This window comes from Typopeltis vanoorti, chromosome 16 (genome assembly GCF_054136105.1).
Source record: "Typopeltis vanoorti isolate ZY-2024b chromosome 16, IOZ_Tvanoo_1.0, whole genome shotgun sequence".
Taxonomy (NCBI): Eukaryota; Metazoa; Arthropoda; class Arachnida; order Uropygi; family Thelyphonidae; genus Typopeltis; species Typopeltis vanoorti.
Window position 1 is genome coordinate 40,936,589 of NC_143564.1, and position 21,731 is coordinate 40,958,319.

The 21,731-nt window shown below is 34.6% G+C and overlaps 1 protein-coding gene across 6 annotated transcripts in view; it reads right to left on the reverse strand.

Moving 5' to 3' along the window:
• The window catches only part of Tmem131 (Transmembrane protein 131), a 704,637-nt gene that overhangs the window by 542,575 nt on the left and 140,331 nt on the right, over nt 1–21,731 (reverse strand). For 5 of the 6 annotated variants that reach the window (XM_090406393.1, XM_090406392.1, XM_090406391.1 and 2 more), the window contains exons 3-4: nt 15,435–15,469; nt 7,122–7,205 (exon numbers count right to left, since the gene is read on the reverse strand). In XM_090406393.1, coding sequence (XP_090262519.1) covers nt 7,122–7,205; nt 15,435–15,469 — 119 coding nt within the window. Of the gene's footprint in view, nt 1–7,121; nt 7,206–8,241; nt 8,295–15,434; nt 15,470–21,731 lie in introns of those variants that run through there. The other variant, XM_090406395.1, reaches the window with a different exon arrangement.

Genomic DNA, 21,731 nt, shown 5'->3' on the forward strand with positions numbered 1-21,731 from the left:
GTACCCATTTCGGTTGGGTGTGCTGTCGTGTAAATTCACGTCAATTTGAACGTGTGCGTGAGTGTCTGCAAAAAATTTTCCTGGGAGGGCTTGGAAACAATTACATCAATAAATTTTTATAATTGTTGATGTAATTAAATAATTACATCAATAAACATCTTTTAGCATTTTTTGATGTAATTATTTGTCGATGTAAACTATAAATACATTATTTTCATTTTACAACGATTTTAATGATCTTTAATTCTTGGAAAAAGAAGTATTTGGAATTAATAGTTTTCAGCAAAATTTCATATATAAAAAAATTGACCAGCATATTTTATTAAAAATCAACTAATTAATTAATCCCAAAATCCTAAATTAAATTATTTCAGTTTAAAAGCAAAAAAAATCATAAAACTAACGAGTAAAATAATATTAAATTACATACACTTACCTTTTAAAAAATGTATTTTTCTGTTTAAATTTGTTTCACTATAAATTTACAATTCACACTTCACTCAGTGACTCACTAGACACAGAGGGCAAACGAACTGGTTGCTGTTCACAACAGTAATGAAAATTTTTTTTTCACAAATCAGAAAAAGATGAACCAAAAACAGGAACATGTGTTTTATTGCTGCAATAAAACATGTAAGACAGAAAAAGCGTCCCATGGTCGAGGGTGTAAGGTTACATATCTCAATCACTTTTAGAATTATAATTTGTGGAATTTTTTACTTGATCCCTGGGGGAGTACCCTGTTTTCCCCTCTGTGGATGCACATAACAATATGATCGTATGAAAGTTTTGAGAGTGCATGGCGTATCAGTGCTCATCTTAATTGGTCCAATGCAATTAATTGCAGGATAACTTTGAATACTACATATTAGTCCTCCACTCTACAAATGTCCTGCGTAGAGTGGGGGAATAATATGTCTGTTTTAGGATTTATTAGAAAACAACAATTAAGGAGAATGCTATGTTTGGTTGTGTTGTGTCTTGAATAAACTAAGAAATGCTTTAATACTTATTATTCAGGACACAACTTTAATTTAACTTAGGCAGAGAATGTGGAATGTTGGCAATAGAATAAAAAGATAACTTTATGAATACAAATCAATTTAAGAACAAGGAATTGTATAAAATATTTGTAAGATATAATCTGTAATGAGTGTGGGCAAGATATAGACATCGATGTAAGCTGGCTGTTAAATCTACTTAAGAGCCCCGTTTCATGTACTAAAGCAGCAAAGACTGTGAGCGAGAGTTCAAGGGTCACTGTTAACCGTCCTGTGTTACGCATACAAAAAGGGGGAAGGTAGTTACTGGAAAGAGAAACTAAAGCGCTTTCCAAGAAGAGCAAAACAAGTGCACATGCGATGAAATAGAGGGAGCTGAATCGAATGACGAAATCCACGTGACAGCGTTAGCAGGCATCGCAATGGCCGAGAAATACCGAGAAGGGAAAGAAAACAAAAAGGCCATGCAAACCCCATTCAAGGCTTTTTTTGGGTTCCTGGTTCCTGACCTCTCTCAGACATAGGTCCAGTCGGCTCCGTCGGAGAAGTTCCTGGCTGGCCGTGGAAGGCATTGGTTCATCTGTCGCAGCGTTTGGAATGGGCCAAGCTATTTCCTTGGACTAGGATAGCTGTGCGTTGTCGTGCGACGGAGGAACCAAGCAGATGCCGTCCGTTTCAGGCGATGTTCCCGTGCCATATCTTTTCTTTCCCGTTGAGATTCCATTCGTATGGCTGATCGAAGGTAATCAAATAGTAAGCTGAGTGAGGAGGCCTTGATGACCAGACAAGGCAAGAAGAAAGACATAGCATCCAATCAGGGACGGTAAAGTAGACTTTTGTTTTGTGAATTCCAGTCATAAAAGAATGTGATCCCCTAAGAGAATTTGTAAAATGGACTAACATCATGGAACTTTAAGAATTATCTAAGATTTGGCTCAGGTCCTTTCAATTAAGAATTGTCTGCCCAACAAGGACAGGTTTATCTCTGTATGAGCTAATAGCAATGTGTAAAGTAATATAACTAATGACCACGTGTGTATAGAAGGAATGGCAGTTGCCTAAGAAATAATGTTAAATGGCTCATAGTAGTGGTCTAAGCAAGTTAATTTGTGTGTTTAGTAGAATTAGTATCGAACCTATGACTTTACTTGAGAATATTTCAGATATTATGTTAGTAATGCTTACTTGTATAATTTCTATAATAATAAAATAAAATTATTAAAATGTTTCCTTTAAGTACCTGCCTGACCTGTTTTTTATCTTATGAATTCAAACAGCCGCTCATAAAACATTGACGAACTTAGCGGGATGAACCCACGTGCATGAATAAATAAAGCGAGCCACGACTGTATGAAAGAGATTAGTGAACAGAGATATAAAGTTTATTTTAGTCTAATCATCATGTATCATTCTGAGAGAGCCATCCTGGGTAAGAGTCTCATCCATCCTAGGTATTAGCTGGCACAGTTATAATATAAATTTTGTTAATGCTTATCGGGTGAACTCGATCAGAATGTTGTGTGATTAAACTATAAGGAGGCCAATAGGACTGCTTATTAAGAAGGGGAAAAGAATTTAGTAGAGAATAAACGGCATACAAAGCATATAAAGAAAGAAAGTAAATGAAATAAACCTAAAATAAAATAAGAATAAATAATAAAAGAGAGAAAGAGAAGGAAATATAAGTTGGTATATTTGAAATACTCAAAGATAAATGATGGTTCACATATTTTCATAAGACGTGAGAATAGGAAATGAAAGGAAAGAATAAAGTATGAGTAGAAATACTCATCGTAGAAATACTTTCATTAATGGTAATTGAATTATTAATAATTGACATTTGCGATATTTGTGTCCTATAAGTTGCTGGGTAGAGCAAATAGCACGATCCTTCATCCAATGTAGTAGTAACACTTTATGCGATGATGCAAGGAATTAATACTGTTTAAAAAGCAAAAACGCTTTACCTTCTTTTTTAAACAGTATTAATTCCTTGCATCATCGCATAAAGTTTACTATGGAATTAGAAGAAAACAACCAGTTATCTTTTTTAGACGTTCTCCTCATCTGGTCACCTTCAAATATTCTTACGACTACAGTATACAGGAAATCAACATTCACAGGTCGTTATATTCTTAAAGAATCAGCCCATCATCCATGTCAAAAAACAGGAATTATAAAATGCCTCATCAGAAGAGCCAAAACTAATTGTTCTACTTTTGATTATCTACAGAAAGAACTTTCTACTATCCAACAACACATGAAACTCAATGGCTTTTCTGAAAAAAGTACTCAACGTCTTCTCAATTCTTATAATCCTCCACAAAACAACAAAGTTTCAATACGTCGAGTGCCTATTCCTTATATCTCCAGTATTTCAGAACCTATCGCAAGAATTTTAAAGAAATATGATTTAACAACTAAGAATTCACCTATTAACAAATTGTCTTCTCATTTTCCTTCTCCTAAAGACAAACACTCAACTTTATCTCTTCTTGGAGTTTATCAAATTCCGTGCAACTGTGATCTCTCTTATTTTGGACAGGCTGGACATTCTCTTGAAAAAAGAATACAAGAACACAAATCCTCCATTCTTCACAACAAACCTGAAAAGGCTGGATTGGCTCAACACGGGATTGAAACTGACTACAGCATCTTTTGGTCCAGGACTTACCTCTTACATAGATCCCATTATAGGTTCGAATGTTTGTTCAAGGAAAGCGTGGAGGCCTTGCTCCATCGCCCCAACCTGAAGTGTAATGACTGTATATCTATATCAAAAATCTGGGAAAGTCTAATCAAGATTACTCATTAATTAATTAATTAATTTTTTAAAATTTTTATTTTATTTTATTTTTTTAATAGCAAATTCAATCATGTTTCTACTTTAAAATATTCCGTTTCATACTTAGTGATATAACACCACGCGGCGTGTTTTAATTTTAACGATCTATTGTTAGTATTCTAGCTTGTATTTTTTAAACTGTTTCTTTATAATAAATTTAGTTTAATCCTTTATCCAAGTGTGAGCAAACAAAGTTTGCGCCTGAAAGTATCTTCAGGACCGGGATAAGGTGGTACAACACCAGGACAACTCGTTGCAAAGGTGTTGTACCACATTACCCCAGTCCTGAAGATACTTTCAGGTGCAAACTTTGTTTGCTCACACTTGGATAAAGGATTAAACTAAATTTATTATACTCTAACCAAGTGAAAAATAAACTTTCTTTAAACTGTTTCTTGTAATACTACTGAAGACGGTCTGCTATTTCCAGACCGAAATATTTGGTTAAATAAATATCTTTCTTGTGGTTACGTGATTATATCATTCAAATTTAGGAAATTTAACCTTAGCTACTTAGGTGGCGCTTTGTGAATATAACAGTTATTGTTTAATTAGCCTTGTACATGTACTGATGATGCCTGTGATACTCAGGCGAAAATTCTATGAATAAAGAATAATTTACATGAGTTAATTCCATTATTATAATAGTTAGTAATATGTCTACTCACGGTATTTCCTCACTGAAAGTTCATATATCTTAGCAAAGTGAAAACTCATTAATTGAATGATCTCATCAGCTTCTGACACAAGTATCATCTGCATTCAGTAAAGTTATTCTTCCACATTCATTCTTTCTTTTGCTTGCAGTGTAACAATAAAATTCTTTTGGACTTCTTTAGCCTGCACAGCTTTCTTTTTTTTTTTTTTTTTGCTCTGATTTAGTTTTCCACACAATACTCCTAACTTTTCTGGCCTGTGCTTCATACAATTCATAACTCCTCTCACTCTTATTCTCATAATATCCCTTCACATCATCTTCTTATGGATGTCTTGTTTAATAAAAGGTTGCACATCCATTTCATGCCCACCCTATTTGCTCTTTGAACTCTAGGGATACATTCAGATATAGTTCACCCACCTTTTGTAGGTCTCTGCTTGGCGTCTTGCCAAGAATAATCGATTCATGCTGAAGGGGAGAAAGAAATGAAGGACATACGAATTGGTCGCCAACACGCAAAATCACGTGCTTTATAGGTAAAATTTTCTAACTGTTATACAAACAACATAGTTAACTACAATAATCATAAAAGAGAAGTTAATTTTTCAACCTGTAATAATAAACAACTCATCCCACAATACGGTCTGATTACCCTATTATCAGAATGGATTCTCCTTTTTCTGACATGCACAGAAGTGTTGAAGGATCTCTAATCGGTGGGCGAACTATACTGCCTCCTCATTTAAGATTTCATGCATTGCTGATATCTTTTTCACACAACTGATACCATGGAAAAAAAGATAGTATTCCCCTGAGATGATCATAACTTTGTCATCCAGCATGTAACCTGTCCTTATTTGAACATCCATATAGTTAGTTACTTCAAAATAAGGTACAGCATGAACAATGTCACCAACTGCTGTAAAACTGTCATATTCTTAACTGAGACCCCATCTGATGCTATGATCAAATCTACACTCTTAGACCTCGAGTTAATTCTTTCACTTGGCTGCTTGAGGAAATTGTCTCACAACAACTCAAATTCTACTTCAGTTTTTACCATGAGATTTCAATTCCACCTAATCAATATGTCAATTTACGTCAACCATAATGATTTCTCATTTAGTACTCATCTGGATAATTTGGCAATGCATTTAATCATACTCAGCAGCTGAATTTCCAAGCCTGCAGCAACACCACACCATACATTTCATTCTGTTAGCCTCCACATCCAACTCACCACTACATGTACATTATTACTATTACTGATTTCATGAGTTTCTACCTTAACTGGACGCAAATTATCTGATATCATTACTATATCATTACATCAGTACACCTACCCTCCTCCTCTTCTATCTTTTCTGTCTTTCCCAAGAATCTAGTTTCTCTGACTCTCTGCATTAGATCTCATCCCAATAAGTAATTTTTCCAGGTTTCTGATTCCAAATGCATTCAAGTGCCAGCCATCTGTCTTATACAAGTCTTTTCTACCCAGCAAATGCACTCAACACATCTAAAAACTCAGTTCCATTTCTTCTACACAGTTTATACAGTTGAATCATTTGTTATCATTGACCTCCTTAACTCAGTACTCTTAATATGGGTAGCAAACTTACAATTTTTACTCTCTCTCACATATCATGCCCTCTCTCATACTATATTTGTCAGTACTTAAATCATTAATTCCAACAAGAATTACTACCTCTTTTACTTTTTTGTTTTTCTATTACATTTGTGATATCTTTAATTTTTGCCTCATTAAGCACCAAGTATTGATTCTATCAGCACATGGAATTTCATGAGTGAATCATCAATTCCACAGTACTTCTTTTTTCATGTATTTTACTCTACTTATTGTGTTGTTATTATTACCAAACTTCAATACTTTCTTGCCCCTTCTTGTTCTTATTATTTTCCTTGTGCTAAGTTTTGTAAACTTTTTTTACTCTTTTTCAGTTCTCTAAAAGGTCAATAAAATATAATTTCTTTTTATTAGGATATTCTGAATGTCAAATTTTCTTCACTTATATTATCAACATTGCTGATATAACATTTCTACTACGTGGGACAAAGGTTATTCTTTGTCACTGGCACCTATGTGCTTATGCTCCTGACACAGTCTTGTGGTTGCAAGTTTTTGGCACTATTTTTAACACTATTAAAAAAAAAAATAAATAACAGTATTTCTACAAACATTATATTAAATCCACTAAAAATTACAATAATATACTAACGATACACCCATTAACCTAAGAAAACACTCAATAAATAAAACAAAATATCACCAATCATATATATATATATAACAAACACATCTACATTCCAAAATAGCATATCTGCTGAAGGCTTCACTATATGTAAATGACTGAAAAAATTCATAACTGCTTAAATGTTGCTTAGCAGTATTCCTACTTCTATATAATTCATGTTCCTTTGTACATTTTTCTTGAACAAGCAAAGAAATAAACAACAAATAATTATTGATCTTTGCAAACTACAATTTTAAACGTAGCAAAGGTGTAAGTGAAATATTCCTTAACTAACAAAAGCTATATTAATCAAGGAGAATATTGAAACTTAATAAAAATATATTTTATTTTACAACAATACTTACTGTAACCTGAAATCCAATGAAGGTGGGTTAAATACTACAGGACTTGCGTATGTATTTAAATTTTCCTCTTCTAAATCTGTGAAACTATAAAGAAGGATGATTTTATATATATATATATATATATATATAAACACACACACACACACACACACACACACACACACACACACACACACACACACACACACACACACATTCTAATAACATGTCATGAATGTATTTTATGTATGAAAATAAGGCTAAAAGAGATAAATAGATAAAGTTATGTTTAAGAATGGGAACATATGCAAACATATATGAACTAAAAATAAGATTATCATCAGAGACCTCCAGGAAGTCAAGGACTCATTCAGAGAGATCATAAGTCACCCATACCAGCTGTCATCCTTCTTTTAAACTCATTCAACACCAGATGCACTCACCACTTCAAGGCAAACTGTTCCTCTTACTTGCTGTGAGAGAAAAAAATTCTGCTTACCCACTTCCATAACCACATGCAAGCTTAATTCTATGGATGACTCTAGTCCTCTCCCCACCTTCTATATAATGAAAAATTTCATCAACCAATATCATTTAACATCTTTTCAGTTTACAGGACTATCACATCACCCGTCTTTCTCTATTTACCAGTGTCTGTCATTCACATATTCTCAATCTGTCCTGATAATCATTATTCAATAATCCCAAAATTATCTTCATACCCTTTCCACAGTTTTATTATCGACATTCTCATAACCAAAGAGACCAAATCTGCACACAGTAGTCAAGGTACAGTTTTATCAAGGCCCTGTGTAAATGTTTGTATCAGCATAGCAATTGAAGACATTTCTGCAGAAAAGGAAAAAGCTCCATTTTTGGTCAAAAATTGAGTTATAGGTTGCATTGTATATAAAAAAAAAACAACTGTATGGATTGGTGTAAGAATGAGACATCTCCAAAAAACCACTTCAGAGTTATAATGATTATAGTACTTGCACCCTACAAGTTTGCAACTAACATGATTTCTTGTAAATATTTCATTGCAATTTTCATAAAACTGTGCTGTTTTATATTTTCTGATATGTTCTCATGTAATAATGAATGGTTTTATAACATTTCATTATTTATTTTAATTATTTACCTTAGATCAGCATATTTTTATGCAATTTGGCACAAAAAGTGGGCAGCTCCAAATTTTTAATAATTCATCCAGCTATGAGGAAAAAATAGTTTACTTTAATAACAGTGCTCATATGTATATTATACATTGCCAAAATGTTTTAAGTAATAGTCTAAAAATATTTTTTGAATAGTTTTTATTTAATTTCAAAAAGATGATAAAATTGGAACTGTTCCATTTATGCTGCAAAGTCTTCATTATCCTCTGAGTTATATCTGCAATTTTTGATATATGAGCTTTGAACTTCAACTTCCAACCCATAACTACAAGAAATCTACCCCCATCACTTTCTAAAACCATAATCCACCAATATAACATATTGTTAAATTGAAGCCATGAACAAAAAAGTGCATTACTTGACACTTAATAATATCAACTGATAGCCATTATTGTTTGCCAACAATTCCAGCCTACTTAAACCATTTTGTAAATGCTATATTTCAGTAGCATCCCCAAGTCTCCTGGTTATCGTTGCATCATCAGCAAACAACTGGAAATTTCATATCAGGTCCTTCCCAATACCATTAATATATAAATAGAACAACAATGGCCTATGGACTGATCTGAGGGATATCACACAGGTCATCTTAAATCTGGCAGATTGCACCATCACCCCATCCCCAATACCACTTTCTAATATCTACATACCACATTGTCTATCGATCCTCTTTATCAACAATAGCATAACATTATTGTAAAATATGAGCAACGGATCAGACATGACCTCCCTTTGTTCCTGGCAAAGTACAGCTTGTCTATTCAACCTATCATGATGAGTAGCTTCAGCACTATTTCCCATAATGGATGTTGAAATGCATGATCATGAATGCCTGAAGTATCAGAAATAAAGGAGAGGAGTTTTTGGCATTGGTCAGCTGGAGTTAGCCAAAAATTATTGGCATCAGTGAGACCAGGTTGGGAGAGAATGATGAAGTTACAGAGATACAATGTAATAGTATTTCAGAGAAAACAGATGGAATAAGGCAGGAGGAGGGGTATATTAATGATAGCTGAAGAACTTCAACTAACATAAATAGAAGATTAGGAAGATTGTACATCTGAGGAATGATTCTTTTGAGGCTGTCTGATGTGAGAAAGAGGCCAATAAAAAAAATATATTGTTGGTTTCTGCTACAGACATGAGGATCCAGAAGAAGATATGGATGACATACATCAGCAGATTAGCACAATGAGTACAGGCCAAACAATTATCATGGGAGAACTCAATTACGGGGATATAGACTGGAAGGAGGGAAAAGCATGTGGGAAAATGGAATTTATACAGTTACTAAGAGATAATTACCTGAAACAGCATGTGATGGAAGGGACCATGGGTTTGAGAGTGTTGGATCTGGTAATAACATCAGAAGAGCTATCTATAACTACAGCAGCAACTCTACCATGATTGAGGAAAGAGAACATGCAGTCTTGTCCTGGGAAGTTACTCAACATGTGGAAATTTCAGTCAAGAACGGGTTTATGCAGAACTACAAAGCTGGCAATTATGACAAACTGAGGAAGCAACTTGAAGCAGTACCACGGAATAAGAAACTACATGGAATCAATGTCATTAGTGCACTGGAAGTGGTCAAGGATAGTTTAAGTGAGGCAATATCAGAGCGCATATCCAGGGTTAGGAGGATAAACTGAGCAGGGATTAAGTGGATGAGTAGCTTTTAATATGACCTCTCCATTGCTTCTGCCTTAGTATCACCACTCTGGGTCTGCCTCCCACTGATGAGACCTCAATAAAGGTCAAAACCGGCTGGGTAGTGGCCCTTCCCTTAATGCATAGCATTATGCATGTCTGCAAGGAGATGTGCTTTGCATTATGGGAGATACTAAGACAAGGAGTGATGAAAGCTTGATCCACCTTTTCTACGAGTCGCCAATAGATGTACCACCTTACCTCAGTCCTGAAGATATTTTCAGATGCAAACTTTGTTTGCCTACACTTGGATAAAGGATTAAACTAAATTTATTATGGATGAGTAGCAATATAAAGCAGAAACTGCAAAAGAAGAAAGCATTATAGAAGGAATATAAAGTACAGGCAAGAAGAACAAGTGATGTTAGGAATGCTAAATCAGATTTTGAGAGAAAATTAGCAAACAGGCCAAACTTAATCCAAAAGAGTTTTCTTTTTTTTTTTTTGCTACATAGCAAGTAAGAGAAAGAATAATTATAGAAAGATAACTTTACTCAGTGCTGTTGGTAAGAAAGTGACAGTAGAAGAAGAAATAGTTCAATTACTAAGTCATCACTTTGCAAGGGAATATCATCCAGGTGGTGACTTTACAGTTACTTAGGTGACACACAATGATGTGAGAATTGAGGTAGATGAACTCTAAGTACTCAGTACGCTGAAAAATATAAACGTGAATATAACAGTAGGGGGCCTGGACAGCATGTCAGCTCTTATGCTACAAGAATGTGCAAGTCAACTGGCAGTGTCTCTGATGAAATTGTTTAATTTAAGTCTCAGCTCTGGCAAAGTTCTAAGGGAGTGTAAATAGGGTAACACAGTTCCATTATACAAAGGTGACTCCAAGTAGCAAATTACGGATCCGTTAGTATTTCATAGGTGGTTAAAATATTGGAAAAGGTGGTTTCAAAGTAAAATTCATAACTGGGTGGAGAGGAATATGATACTTTATAGTGGAAAGCATGGCTTTGTTAAAGGGAGATCCTGCCTTGGTAATTTATTAACATTTTATAATAAGGTAATAGCGGAACTGGATAAAGGAAATGGCTACACTATGATACTGTTGGACTTTGCAAAGGCATTTGACAGAATCCCACATGGAAAGTTATTACATAAGCTGAAGTAAATAGGAATGAATATGAGGTTAGTGGCATGGATAGGATGATACACATCAGAGGATGGTGGTGGAGTGAAATCAAGGCAAATAAGGGTGACTAGTGGAGTACCCGACACTCTGTGTACCAGGACCACTACTCTTTAATTTTTACATTAATGATATAGTGGAAGATTTGAGGGGAGACATTTAGTTGTTTGCTGATGATGCAAAACTTTGCAGGATGACAAACTGACAGTGTGGACAAAAGACAATGGTTGTCAATTTAATGTTGTAAAATGTAAGGTAATGCACTTTTAGATGAAAGGGTTATATACTTCACATCATAATTGATGGTACTAGTTCACAGGAAACTAATGAGGGTAGGGACCTGGAGGTGATGGTGGATAGTTTGAAATTCAGAGGACATACTGCAAGAGTTGGCAAAATAGCTCTGAGGATTACTTGGATGCTAAAGAATACTTTGACTAGTAAATATAGGGAGGTTATATCCCGCTTTATAAAGCTATGATTGGGTCAAATGTTGACTACTGTGCACAGATTTGGTCACCTGCATTTCTAGGGGACCAGAAGAAGAAAATTCAGAGACAAGTGACCAAGCTCATGACAGGTCTGTGGGATGTTCCCCTATGAAGATAGATTAAAAGTGTGCACAGGATGCAGAGTTTATCTGATAGGTGGAGGAGAGAAACTTACAAGTTACTAAGAATTCTATAAGATTGACACAAAAGAAAATTTTCAATACATGAGTAGTGGGAAAACAAGGGATCAAACTTGGAAGATGTCTAAGAGTCTGGTTAGTAAGAGTGTGTGGAAATACATTCTTTAGTTGGGGAGTGGTGAATGAGTGGAATGGATTGCCAGAGGTGGTTGTGAGCATCCTAACAGTGAATAAGTTTAATGAGATGTATGGTAGGTATTGGACCCCTATTAAGATTAGGGAAATTTAATAATGCCTCAACTTTCTTTGTAGTCTTTCCATAAGAAATCTGGTCTTGTGCAAGACTTAGTTTTCTTCCCAAGGACTCTTGTTCTGAAGAGATCATGTTCTGTAAAATCAGACTGATCTGGTTCATGTATTTGGTGTTACTTTTATGTTCTTTACAATAACAGAGGAAGACTATTCTGGGGTGACCAAAATATGATCGACCACAAGAGCAAAGCAACAAATTTGGCAGATATACCCAAAACAGTCTGAAGGAGGATGTTGGCCATTGGCTGACAAAAGAAAAGAGGAAATTTTTCAGACAGGATGAAATGCTACTTGAATAATGCTAAGGCCTAAGAATTTTAGAAATATGCTTAGATACTCTCCTTTGACATAAGAAATGGAAATATAATTAATTCATCTCAAGAAGAAGGACAGAGCATTTAACTACTGATTGCTTTGTACATAAAAGACTCACTGAAAGAATTCTCTATTAAGAAGATGTAGTGTTGAAAGTGTTTCATTTGATTATACTATAAATTAAGGATACCAAGAAATTATATTCTTGGTTTAATCCTTTATCCAAGTGTTATAAACAAACAAAGACTGCACATTAAGTATCTTGACGACTGGGCTACATGTATATAGACACTAATGACTTTGCCTTAGTTTCCCATAATGCAAGGCACATATCCTTTAGGGTGTGCATAATGCTATGCATTATTGGAAGGACCAATATCCAGACCGGTTTTGACCATTGTCCTTTGTACATTGATGTCAAAAACCTAACTACAAACACTATTTGGGAGCCAGACCCAGAAGGTATACATAGGTTGAAGTAATGCAAAAGTCATATATGGGCTATTTGTATGTAAAGCTAATGACTTCAAAACAATTGCCTTAGTTTCCTATAATGCAAGGACCACTACTGCAACCAATTTTATTGAGGTCGCATCAGTACGAACCAAACCTAGAAGATATCAAGGTTGAAGTAATGCAGAAATAATATGACTTCTGGGAAGAGCCAGACCCAGAAGGGGATATGAATGTTGAAGTCATATGACTTTTGCATTACTTCAACCTATGTATACCTTCTGGGTCTGGTTCCCAAATAGTGTTTGTCCTTAGGTTTTTGACATCAGTGTACAAAGGACAAAGGTCAAAACTGGTCTGGATATTGGTTCTTCCAATAATGCATAGCATTATGCACACCCTAAAGGATATGTGCCTTGCATTATGGGATACTAAGGCAACTAATGTGTCCATATACATGTAGCCCAGTCATCAAGATACTTCATGTGCAGACTTTGTTTGCTTATACTTGGATAAAGGATTAAACCAAGAATATAATTTCTTGGCATCTTAATTTATAAGATTTAAAACAATATGGGATTTAATATCCCCTTAATTTAAATAATTTAAATAAGATTTAACGTTCTGGTAGATAGGCTTATATGTTGATTACTCATAACTGTTATTTTTCAGGAAATAACATACTCTAAAACATTAATTATAATAACTAATTAATACTTGTCTATATTTCGGCAATGTGACATTGCCATCATCAGGGATCACAAGAACAATAATATGTGCATGTAGGTATTTGGGCAATGATGCTGAAGAAAGGCAACCAAAATCAGCCTAGAGTTCTAAATGGCAACCCCTAGTGGGCTAAATTGGGTGTCTTGGCAGTTGTGCTAAAGATCTGAGGATGAATGCCTCCCAAATTTGGGGCAGTCTCATGCACCCAAATTTGTTGAGGTTTGGAATTTTTCTCAGGGCTAAGGCAGATTTGAGGAATGGCCTCTCATATTTGTATTTGCTGCAGTGTGATAGATTGGCATTTTACTTCTAGTGAATCCTGTGGTGGGTGTCCAAAGCTTAGTCAGCAAGTCCTGAGTGGCTGTAACGGTGGAACCGGATGTAGTCCTTGTGTTCAGAAATTCTGATATTGGCTGTCCTGTCCATTTGGCCACAGTAGGACAGACTACAACTGCAAGGGAACTGGTTTCTTCGGCTTCATTTGCCCAGTGTTAGTGCCTGCATGCACATATCATTGTTCTTGTGATTCCTGATGATGGCAATGTAACGATGCTGATATGTAGTAAAGTATTAATTAAAGTTATTATAATTAACATTTTAGTATACGTTATTTCCTGAAAAATAAGATTATAATGTGTTGTAATTCCTGATAAGGCCTCAGTAGAGCACAGGGAGCATGCATGCTGAATCTTAGTTGTAATAGTGCCAGAATTTTTATACCACTGACAGCGAGGCTATGCCTAGATAAATGGAAAAAAAAAAAATTAAATCTTCGATCTTGATTAAGAATGTGGAGATTTAAAAATGGTAAACAAAGGGTTTCCTTCATTTCTATAGCAAACTGTATTAGAGGGATACTTTAATTGTAGTAATTAAGCTATAGGATTCTAATGCAGAACTAGTCCAAATACCAAAGATATAATCAACATACCTGTACCAGACTGCTGGTCTAGGAAGAACATCATGGAGGAGATAAATTCTGTTCAAATTCTTCACAAAGCAAAACCTACACCTCCAATAACATTTTCAGATAAAAGGCCTAAATTCTTTTAATAACATAATTTTTTTTCATTACCAGAATATAAAATGTAAGTTGTTGTTACATTACAAGAAATATTATAGGACATTTACTTTAACGCTCCAAAATTACTCGACTTACTGTCTCCAGTTTTATTGAAACTACTGTTAGTCAGATGAATAGACTTAACAAGCTCATTGCTTATGTCTTACAGGAATAATGACTAAGAAAAAAAAAAAGGTAAGGCTACTCGTGGATCCCCACATGTTACACAGTCTTCAAAAATTCATAAACTAGGAATTCCTTTAAGGTCTGTGACTGTTTGTACTACATGCTCCACTTAAGACTTTGATCTTGCTCTGGGCATTTGCAGAAACGTCTGCCACTCATTAAAGGGTATTATGGATTTTTATAAACAGCGAAACTGAGATAATGGTCAGCTTAGATATAGTTTCACTATATACTAATATTCCTTTACAGCTAACTACAAATTTACTCAAACAGACTTTTCTGCTGAAACTGTCCATACATTCTGGCTATTTCACTGTTAAAGGTAAGTTATATCAACAGACAGTGCACCTGGCTTTGGGCTTTTAAAATTGCCAATTTACCTGTCATTTTAATATTATCATAGAAACGCTGACGAGTTCTTAACCTCCTTAGAGGAGCCTCTAGAGGCTGAGGACTTCAAGTTTCATTTTTAGTCATTCATGCCTAATTAACAATCCATCTCTCTCTCTCTCTCTCTCTCTGTGAATACATTAACCAAAGATGCATCCACATCTAAGAGTAGCCCATTTTATGGCATAAGCTATTATTACTGATACAATTCAAAGTTGACACTTACCTTACTGTTGTTGTACTGCCCTCTGGTGATAAAGGCTAAAAAATAATTACGTAACATCAATACCTCAAACATACATAAAAGTTTATTTCTTTTGTTTAGATAACATTATATAATTCAAAAAGAATATCAATATTACCATGTTTTCCAGCATATAAGATGAAAGTTAAGCTTAAGGCTTGCATGTCTACAGGCTGATCTATGGATAATTCATTTAACATTTAATATGGCAAAGGAGAGGAATACGCAATGCAGATGTACCTAAAGGTGAGTTTAGATACAACCACACTATGTTCAGGTGCAATGACTTTTGCTGACTTAAGTCCACATGTTCTGATGTTTTTTTTTCTTAGTGTTGTTTAGAATCAATGCAATGATTACAGAAAAAAAACACCTCCAAGTATCCAGCAGGTGGGAAAAAACCCTCTCACCACAATTAGATACTGGTGAAAGCAAAGAAAGAAATGCTTATATTTATAGTTCCCAGAATTTAGAAAGCAGAACAACAAATTATCAGAAGTTAAGAAACAAATGGAAGAGACAGTAAAAAAAAAAATTGTTTTCAGACCTCAAATCACTGGCGGAAGCATTGCACAGCAGTGACTAAATCCAAGTAGTCAAGTCATTGACTGTTCTTATTACAAGTATCATTAAGACTCAAATTCAACCTGCTGTAACTTTACCTCCAATTTAGGCTGACATCAATTTCCTATTTTATTAGACAGAGGCAATGTTAATAGTGTCCTATTAAGATGGAGCATATCTGAAGTTAATTCAATTACTGTAAGAACTGAAGCACTTTTATAAATAGTGAAAAATTACATATTTTTGTCCATTTTTCATTTGCTGATATCTCTACAGGTCTGAATGATCAAATGATTTCACTCAAATTTAGAATATGATTGTTTCTTGTGATGGTTAAGCTCTCCTTAGAAGCATAATGAAATTAAAATGAGAGAGAGAGGGGTGGGGGGGGGACGAGTATAACCCCTTCACAGAAAGCTTTACGAGTTGTATGAATTTGACCACATCTGGAATAGTTTTTTCCTTACATTGAATAAGGTCATCTGTAAATTTCAGTCCGAATGGAGAAAGATGAAAAGAGAAACAAGTATTATAATCATTTACAGACCTTTTCACTAGTTGTTGAATCAATTTCAACCAAATTTGTGTACAACTGGTTTTTTATATTGTTTATGCTCTCCTAGGAATTTCTCCCTAAGGAATGAAATTAAAAGGGAAGCGATCACTTCTTCCTTCACAAACAATTCTACATGCAATGTTATTCAAGTGATTCACGAGATCAAACATGTATTTAAGCTCAGTTACTGGATGAAGCTCATCTTCAGATTTAAATGAAATTCACTGCACAATGAAACAATAAAATGCAGGTTTAATAATTCCAATATCTTGTCTCTATAACAGAGACACCACATGGAATACAATATAAAAATTTTAACAGCATACATGAAAATATCCAAAAAATAAATGGCAGATGTGAGACTAGATGAGAGAAATCCTAAAAGGGACATCATCTATGGATGCTGATCTGATGTAGAGCAATTGGTTTTTTTTATATCTTTTGCTGATTCCAAAAAGTATTTCAAGTTTGTATTTGCTGTTTTAATTTTGTTATAAAGCATAGTAGTCTTTCTTTCTTTTTTTTTTTTTTTTGTAAGGTGTCCACACAGCATGATCAGCAAGAATGATATACTATTTATGGACTAGACTGATCATAGTTGTAATGGTAGATATATTTCTAATGTTCTTCAAAACAGATGTTAGTGAATCTCCCAGTCTATCCACAATATAATAAGCGAGAATAGTGGACCTTGTACACAGTTGGAATAGAGAGAGAGAGAGAGAGAAGGGAGTGGATACTTAGAGAGCAGAGAAGGGTAGATGGATTCCCACAAGGTGCTGAGTTTATATATTTTTTAAAGTATTGCCTATTTTTTCTGAAGTGCCCTGGATAGGGAATAGTAATAGTAAATATGTTGTTTATATACCACACCACTTCCAAACCTCTAGATTATAATCCCACTAATTCTTAGAAGAAAAAAAAAAAAACATTAAAAAGACTTCTTAAATGTCACCTCTTGATCCCCTGAATTTAAAAAACTAAAACATTTTAGTTCCTCCCTCAGATATTTGATTAATCTATAATTTATAAACCCAATATTCCCCCCCCCTCATCCTGTAGTAGATAATATTCTCATGAAACATTCTCTGTCCTCTTATAGATCATTCCTATTCCTCCTTTAAACTAGCCAAAATGTATCTACATATTTAACCATTTAATTTAAGACCATACTTCATCTTATAAAAAAATTTCACCTACTTCAAATCTTTATAATTCAAAATTTAGTTCGAGTAGTACTAATATGGTTGGTTTTCACATCACTTCTTTATTTACCAATTTCTCCCTTTCTAACATCTTCACTTAAAAATATTTCCTCCTCTGATATCACTGATCACTTTAAATTTGCCATCCATGCTGGTAATTTCACTTGAAGATAAATCATATATAAATGGATACAAGACACAGCCATGGGCTCTCTCCTCTTTTAACCAATTTCTATTGAAAATATTTCAAAAACATGCTCAAGACTGCTATTCTCAAACCTTCTATCTTGCTGAGATGCAATGATAATGTGTCTGAGCCATTCACTCTTTCTTACACTTGAATAGCCAGCATCCCAGAATCCAATTTGTTATAGAGAAAGAAAATAAAAGTCTGTCTTTTCTAGACATTCTAATCACACATCTTCCAAACTGCATTCTTTCTCAGTGTACAGAAAACCTACCTGCACAGTCAGTTCCCATCTCCTTCACTCTCCTTGTTAACAGAGCCTCCAATTTACATTCCAACCAGGCTTCCCTCATAGCTGAAATCTCCTTTATTTACCATACTTTCCTATGCAATGGCTGCAATGCCAGACAGATTAACCAAATAAATGGTTATCCCATTACTTCACAGCCTTCTAAAAACATAGATTATACTTCATTACATTTGACAAGAAATTATTCTTGTTTAACCCTTTACACAACTGTAATCAAATAAAGTTGAAGTTTATGCATGAAGTATCTCCACAACTAGGCTACTTGTATACAAAGGATATTGACTTCATATCAACTGCCTCAAGTACAAAGTCAACAGCTTCTAAATACAAGTAGCCTAGTCAGTCATGAAGATTGGCAAATTTTGTTTGCTTACACCTGAGCAAAGGATTCAACAAGAATATAATTTTCTACCAAATATACTTTGTACCCAAGTGAAGAAACTTTCTATACAGACTTAATTTTTTAACGGTATTAACAACATCAAACAATTTAATAAAAAGATGTTCTGATGAAACATAGCCTTCGCACCACATCCAAACCGCATGTAAAACTAGCAACTCTGATTTGCTCACCTAAGGATAAACTGCACCCTTTAAGCACATCCAGGAGTATATGAAGTTCCCTGTGACTTGGCCTACTATAGGCAAACAGGAAGATCGGTTAACATCTGTCTGGAAGAACATAAAAAATACATTCGCTAGTATTATTATGGTAAGTCGGGACTAGCAGATCATGCATTGGACACCCCTTTACACAGAATTAGATGGAAGAAAATGAATGTGCTATTTAGAAGTCATTACAGATCCAAAAAATTATTTTTTGAGTCAGCCATGGCTATGAAGAATTCTCCTAACCTGAACAAATTAATTTGCCAAATATTTGAGAGGCTTATCTTAAGAGTAACTCTCACATAGCTGTCATTTTTTTAATTTTATTTATTTTTTTACAACATTAGAGGGTGCCAGAATAGGACTTGAGAACTTTTGTCCATTACAATTGTATTGTGCTCTGATGATGGTGATTTGAAATTCAGCGAAATATAAGAAATTAATAAAACATCTTTTGATAAAATAGTTTGTTTGGTGTCGTTAAAACCGTTAAAAATAAGTCACGAATCTGATAGCAAGAAAATTTCAATTCCTTATATAAAAGGCATTTCTGAATACATATCAAAAGTTTTTAAAAAATTCAAGACACCCTTCAAGTCAATAAACAAGATTTCCCTTATCCTGCTTTCCACCAAGGACAAACTTCCTTACCTGGCTCACTGAGCAGTGCATAAGATTCCTTGTTCCTGCAATCTCTTGTAAGTTGGTCAAAATCATACTGTTAGCATCCAACGATCAGAACATATGAATTACACCCATTTCCTCCAAGCTGAGAAATCTGTTCTTGTAGAACATGGACTTTCTACTAACCATAGAATACTATGGGACAATACAAAAATCCTTAACACAAGTCCTTTCAAATTTGAAAGATTCTTCAAAGAATGCTATGAAGCTTTATGCAATGAACCCAATCTTAAGAAAATTCTAGAAAATAATGACTTTGAACTTTAACCAATAATACAATGTTCTATTGTAATATGTACCCGAAATGCTTATGTTATGTATGTGGGTGTGTGTGTGTGTGTGTGTGCGCGCGCATGTGCATATTTGACTTTATAAAATTTTGTTGGTTTATTTTTTATATATACTTTGCTTATTATATTATATATTTAATTGCACATATATTTATACTTGGGTATGCACACATAGATGCATATATTCACAGGTTGATTTATTTGGCACATCTTACATATACTATCTATTCACTCTACACAAATACTCTTTATTGTATACAGGGTGATTCAGAACTCTTGGGCCAAACTTTAAGGGGTGATAGAACACACACCTAAACAAGCATAATAAAATTAGTTTAATCCTTTATCCAAGTGTGAGAAAACAAAGTTTGCACCTGAAAGTATCTTCAGGACTGGGGTAAGGTGGTACAACACCAGGGCAACTCGTTGCAAAGGTGGAGCAAGCTACTAACACTCCTATCTCAGTATCTCCTATAATGCAAAACACATCTCCTTGCGGATATGTCTAATGTTATGCATTAAGGGAAGGGTCACTACCCAGACTAGTTTCGACCTTTATTGAGGTCTCTTCAGTGGGAGCCAGGCCCAAGTGGAGATACCAGGCAGAGGCATTAGCAGGTCATCTCTACCTATAGGAGTTGCCAAATGGTGTGCCACCCTTTTTTAATAAATTACTCTGGATTTAGAGAAAGATGCTGAAAGTTTATTTTTCACTTGGTTAGAGTATAATAAATATAATAAGTATATTAGTATAATAAGAGTATAATAACCCGGGGCAATGAAAAAGAAAAAGTTGGTCCTTGTTGGGGATCTAAATAGTAGAGTAGGAAATGATTGTGAGACATACAAAAATATTTTGGGAAAATTTGGAGAAAAGAGCAAAGCTAATAATAATGGCAAATATCTATTGGATTTCTGCTCAGGACATGGACTGGTTATTACTAACACCATGTTCCAACATAAAAATATGCACAAATTCACATGGAGAGAAGAGGCTAGGAATAAGAAAAGTCTCATTGACTATGTTATTGTTGATAGTGATGTTTTCTCCCTGGTGCAGGACACCAGAGTGTACAGAGGATTTGAAATTCGAAGTGATCACTATTTAGTCTTGAGCAGGATAAAATTGAATTTCATATTGAAAAGAATAACATGTAAGAAAGTTTTAAAGCGAATAAAAGTTGAGCAGCTCTCAGATGTAAACTGTAGACTAAAATACAGAAATATTATTGAAAAGAAAATGAAAAAGTTTGAGAACAGGAATCAAACCTTGGAGATTCAGTGGCAAACTCTGAAGGAAACATTGATTGATTCTGCAAGAGAGGCATGTGGTGAGGTTGTGTGCAAAGATAAAAAAATCAGAACTCCCTGGTGGACACAGGAAGTTAAAGAGGCAGTGAAGGAAAAGAAGAAAGCATATCAAAAGTTCCTGGCAAATAAGTCAGCTTTTACTCTTACAGAATACAGAGACAAATGTAAGAAAGCTAAACAGTGTGTAAAACTAGCTAAACAAAAGTCATGGGAGGATTTTGGCAAGAATATAGAAAATAAATATCAAGAAGGTGGCAAAATATTCTGGAGGTTGTTGAAGAAGCTTAGGAATGGAGGAAAGAGTGCTGTAAAAGGAATTAGAGATGATAAAGGTGAAATGAAAACAGGAGAAAAAGATATCCTTGAAGTATGGAGTAATTACTTTGAAAAACTGCTAAATGAAACAAGCAGTGATGACAGCACAGTGATAAAAAACACTGACCAGGCATGCAGTCAGGAATACATATCCATACTTGAAGTAGAAAAAGCCATCAAAGGCTTGAAATGTGGAAAGGCAGCAGGAGTAGATGATATTCGACCAGAAATGCTGAAGTATGGTGGTA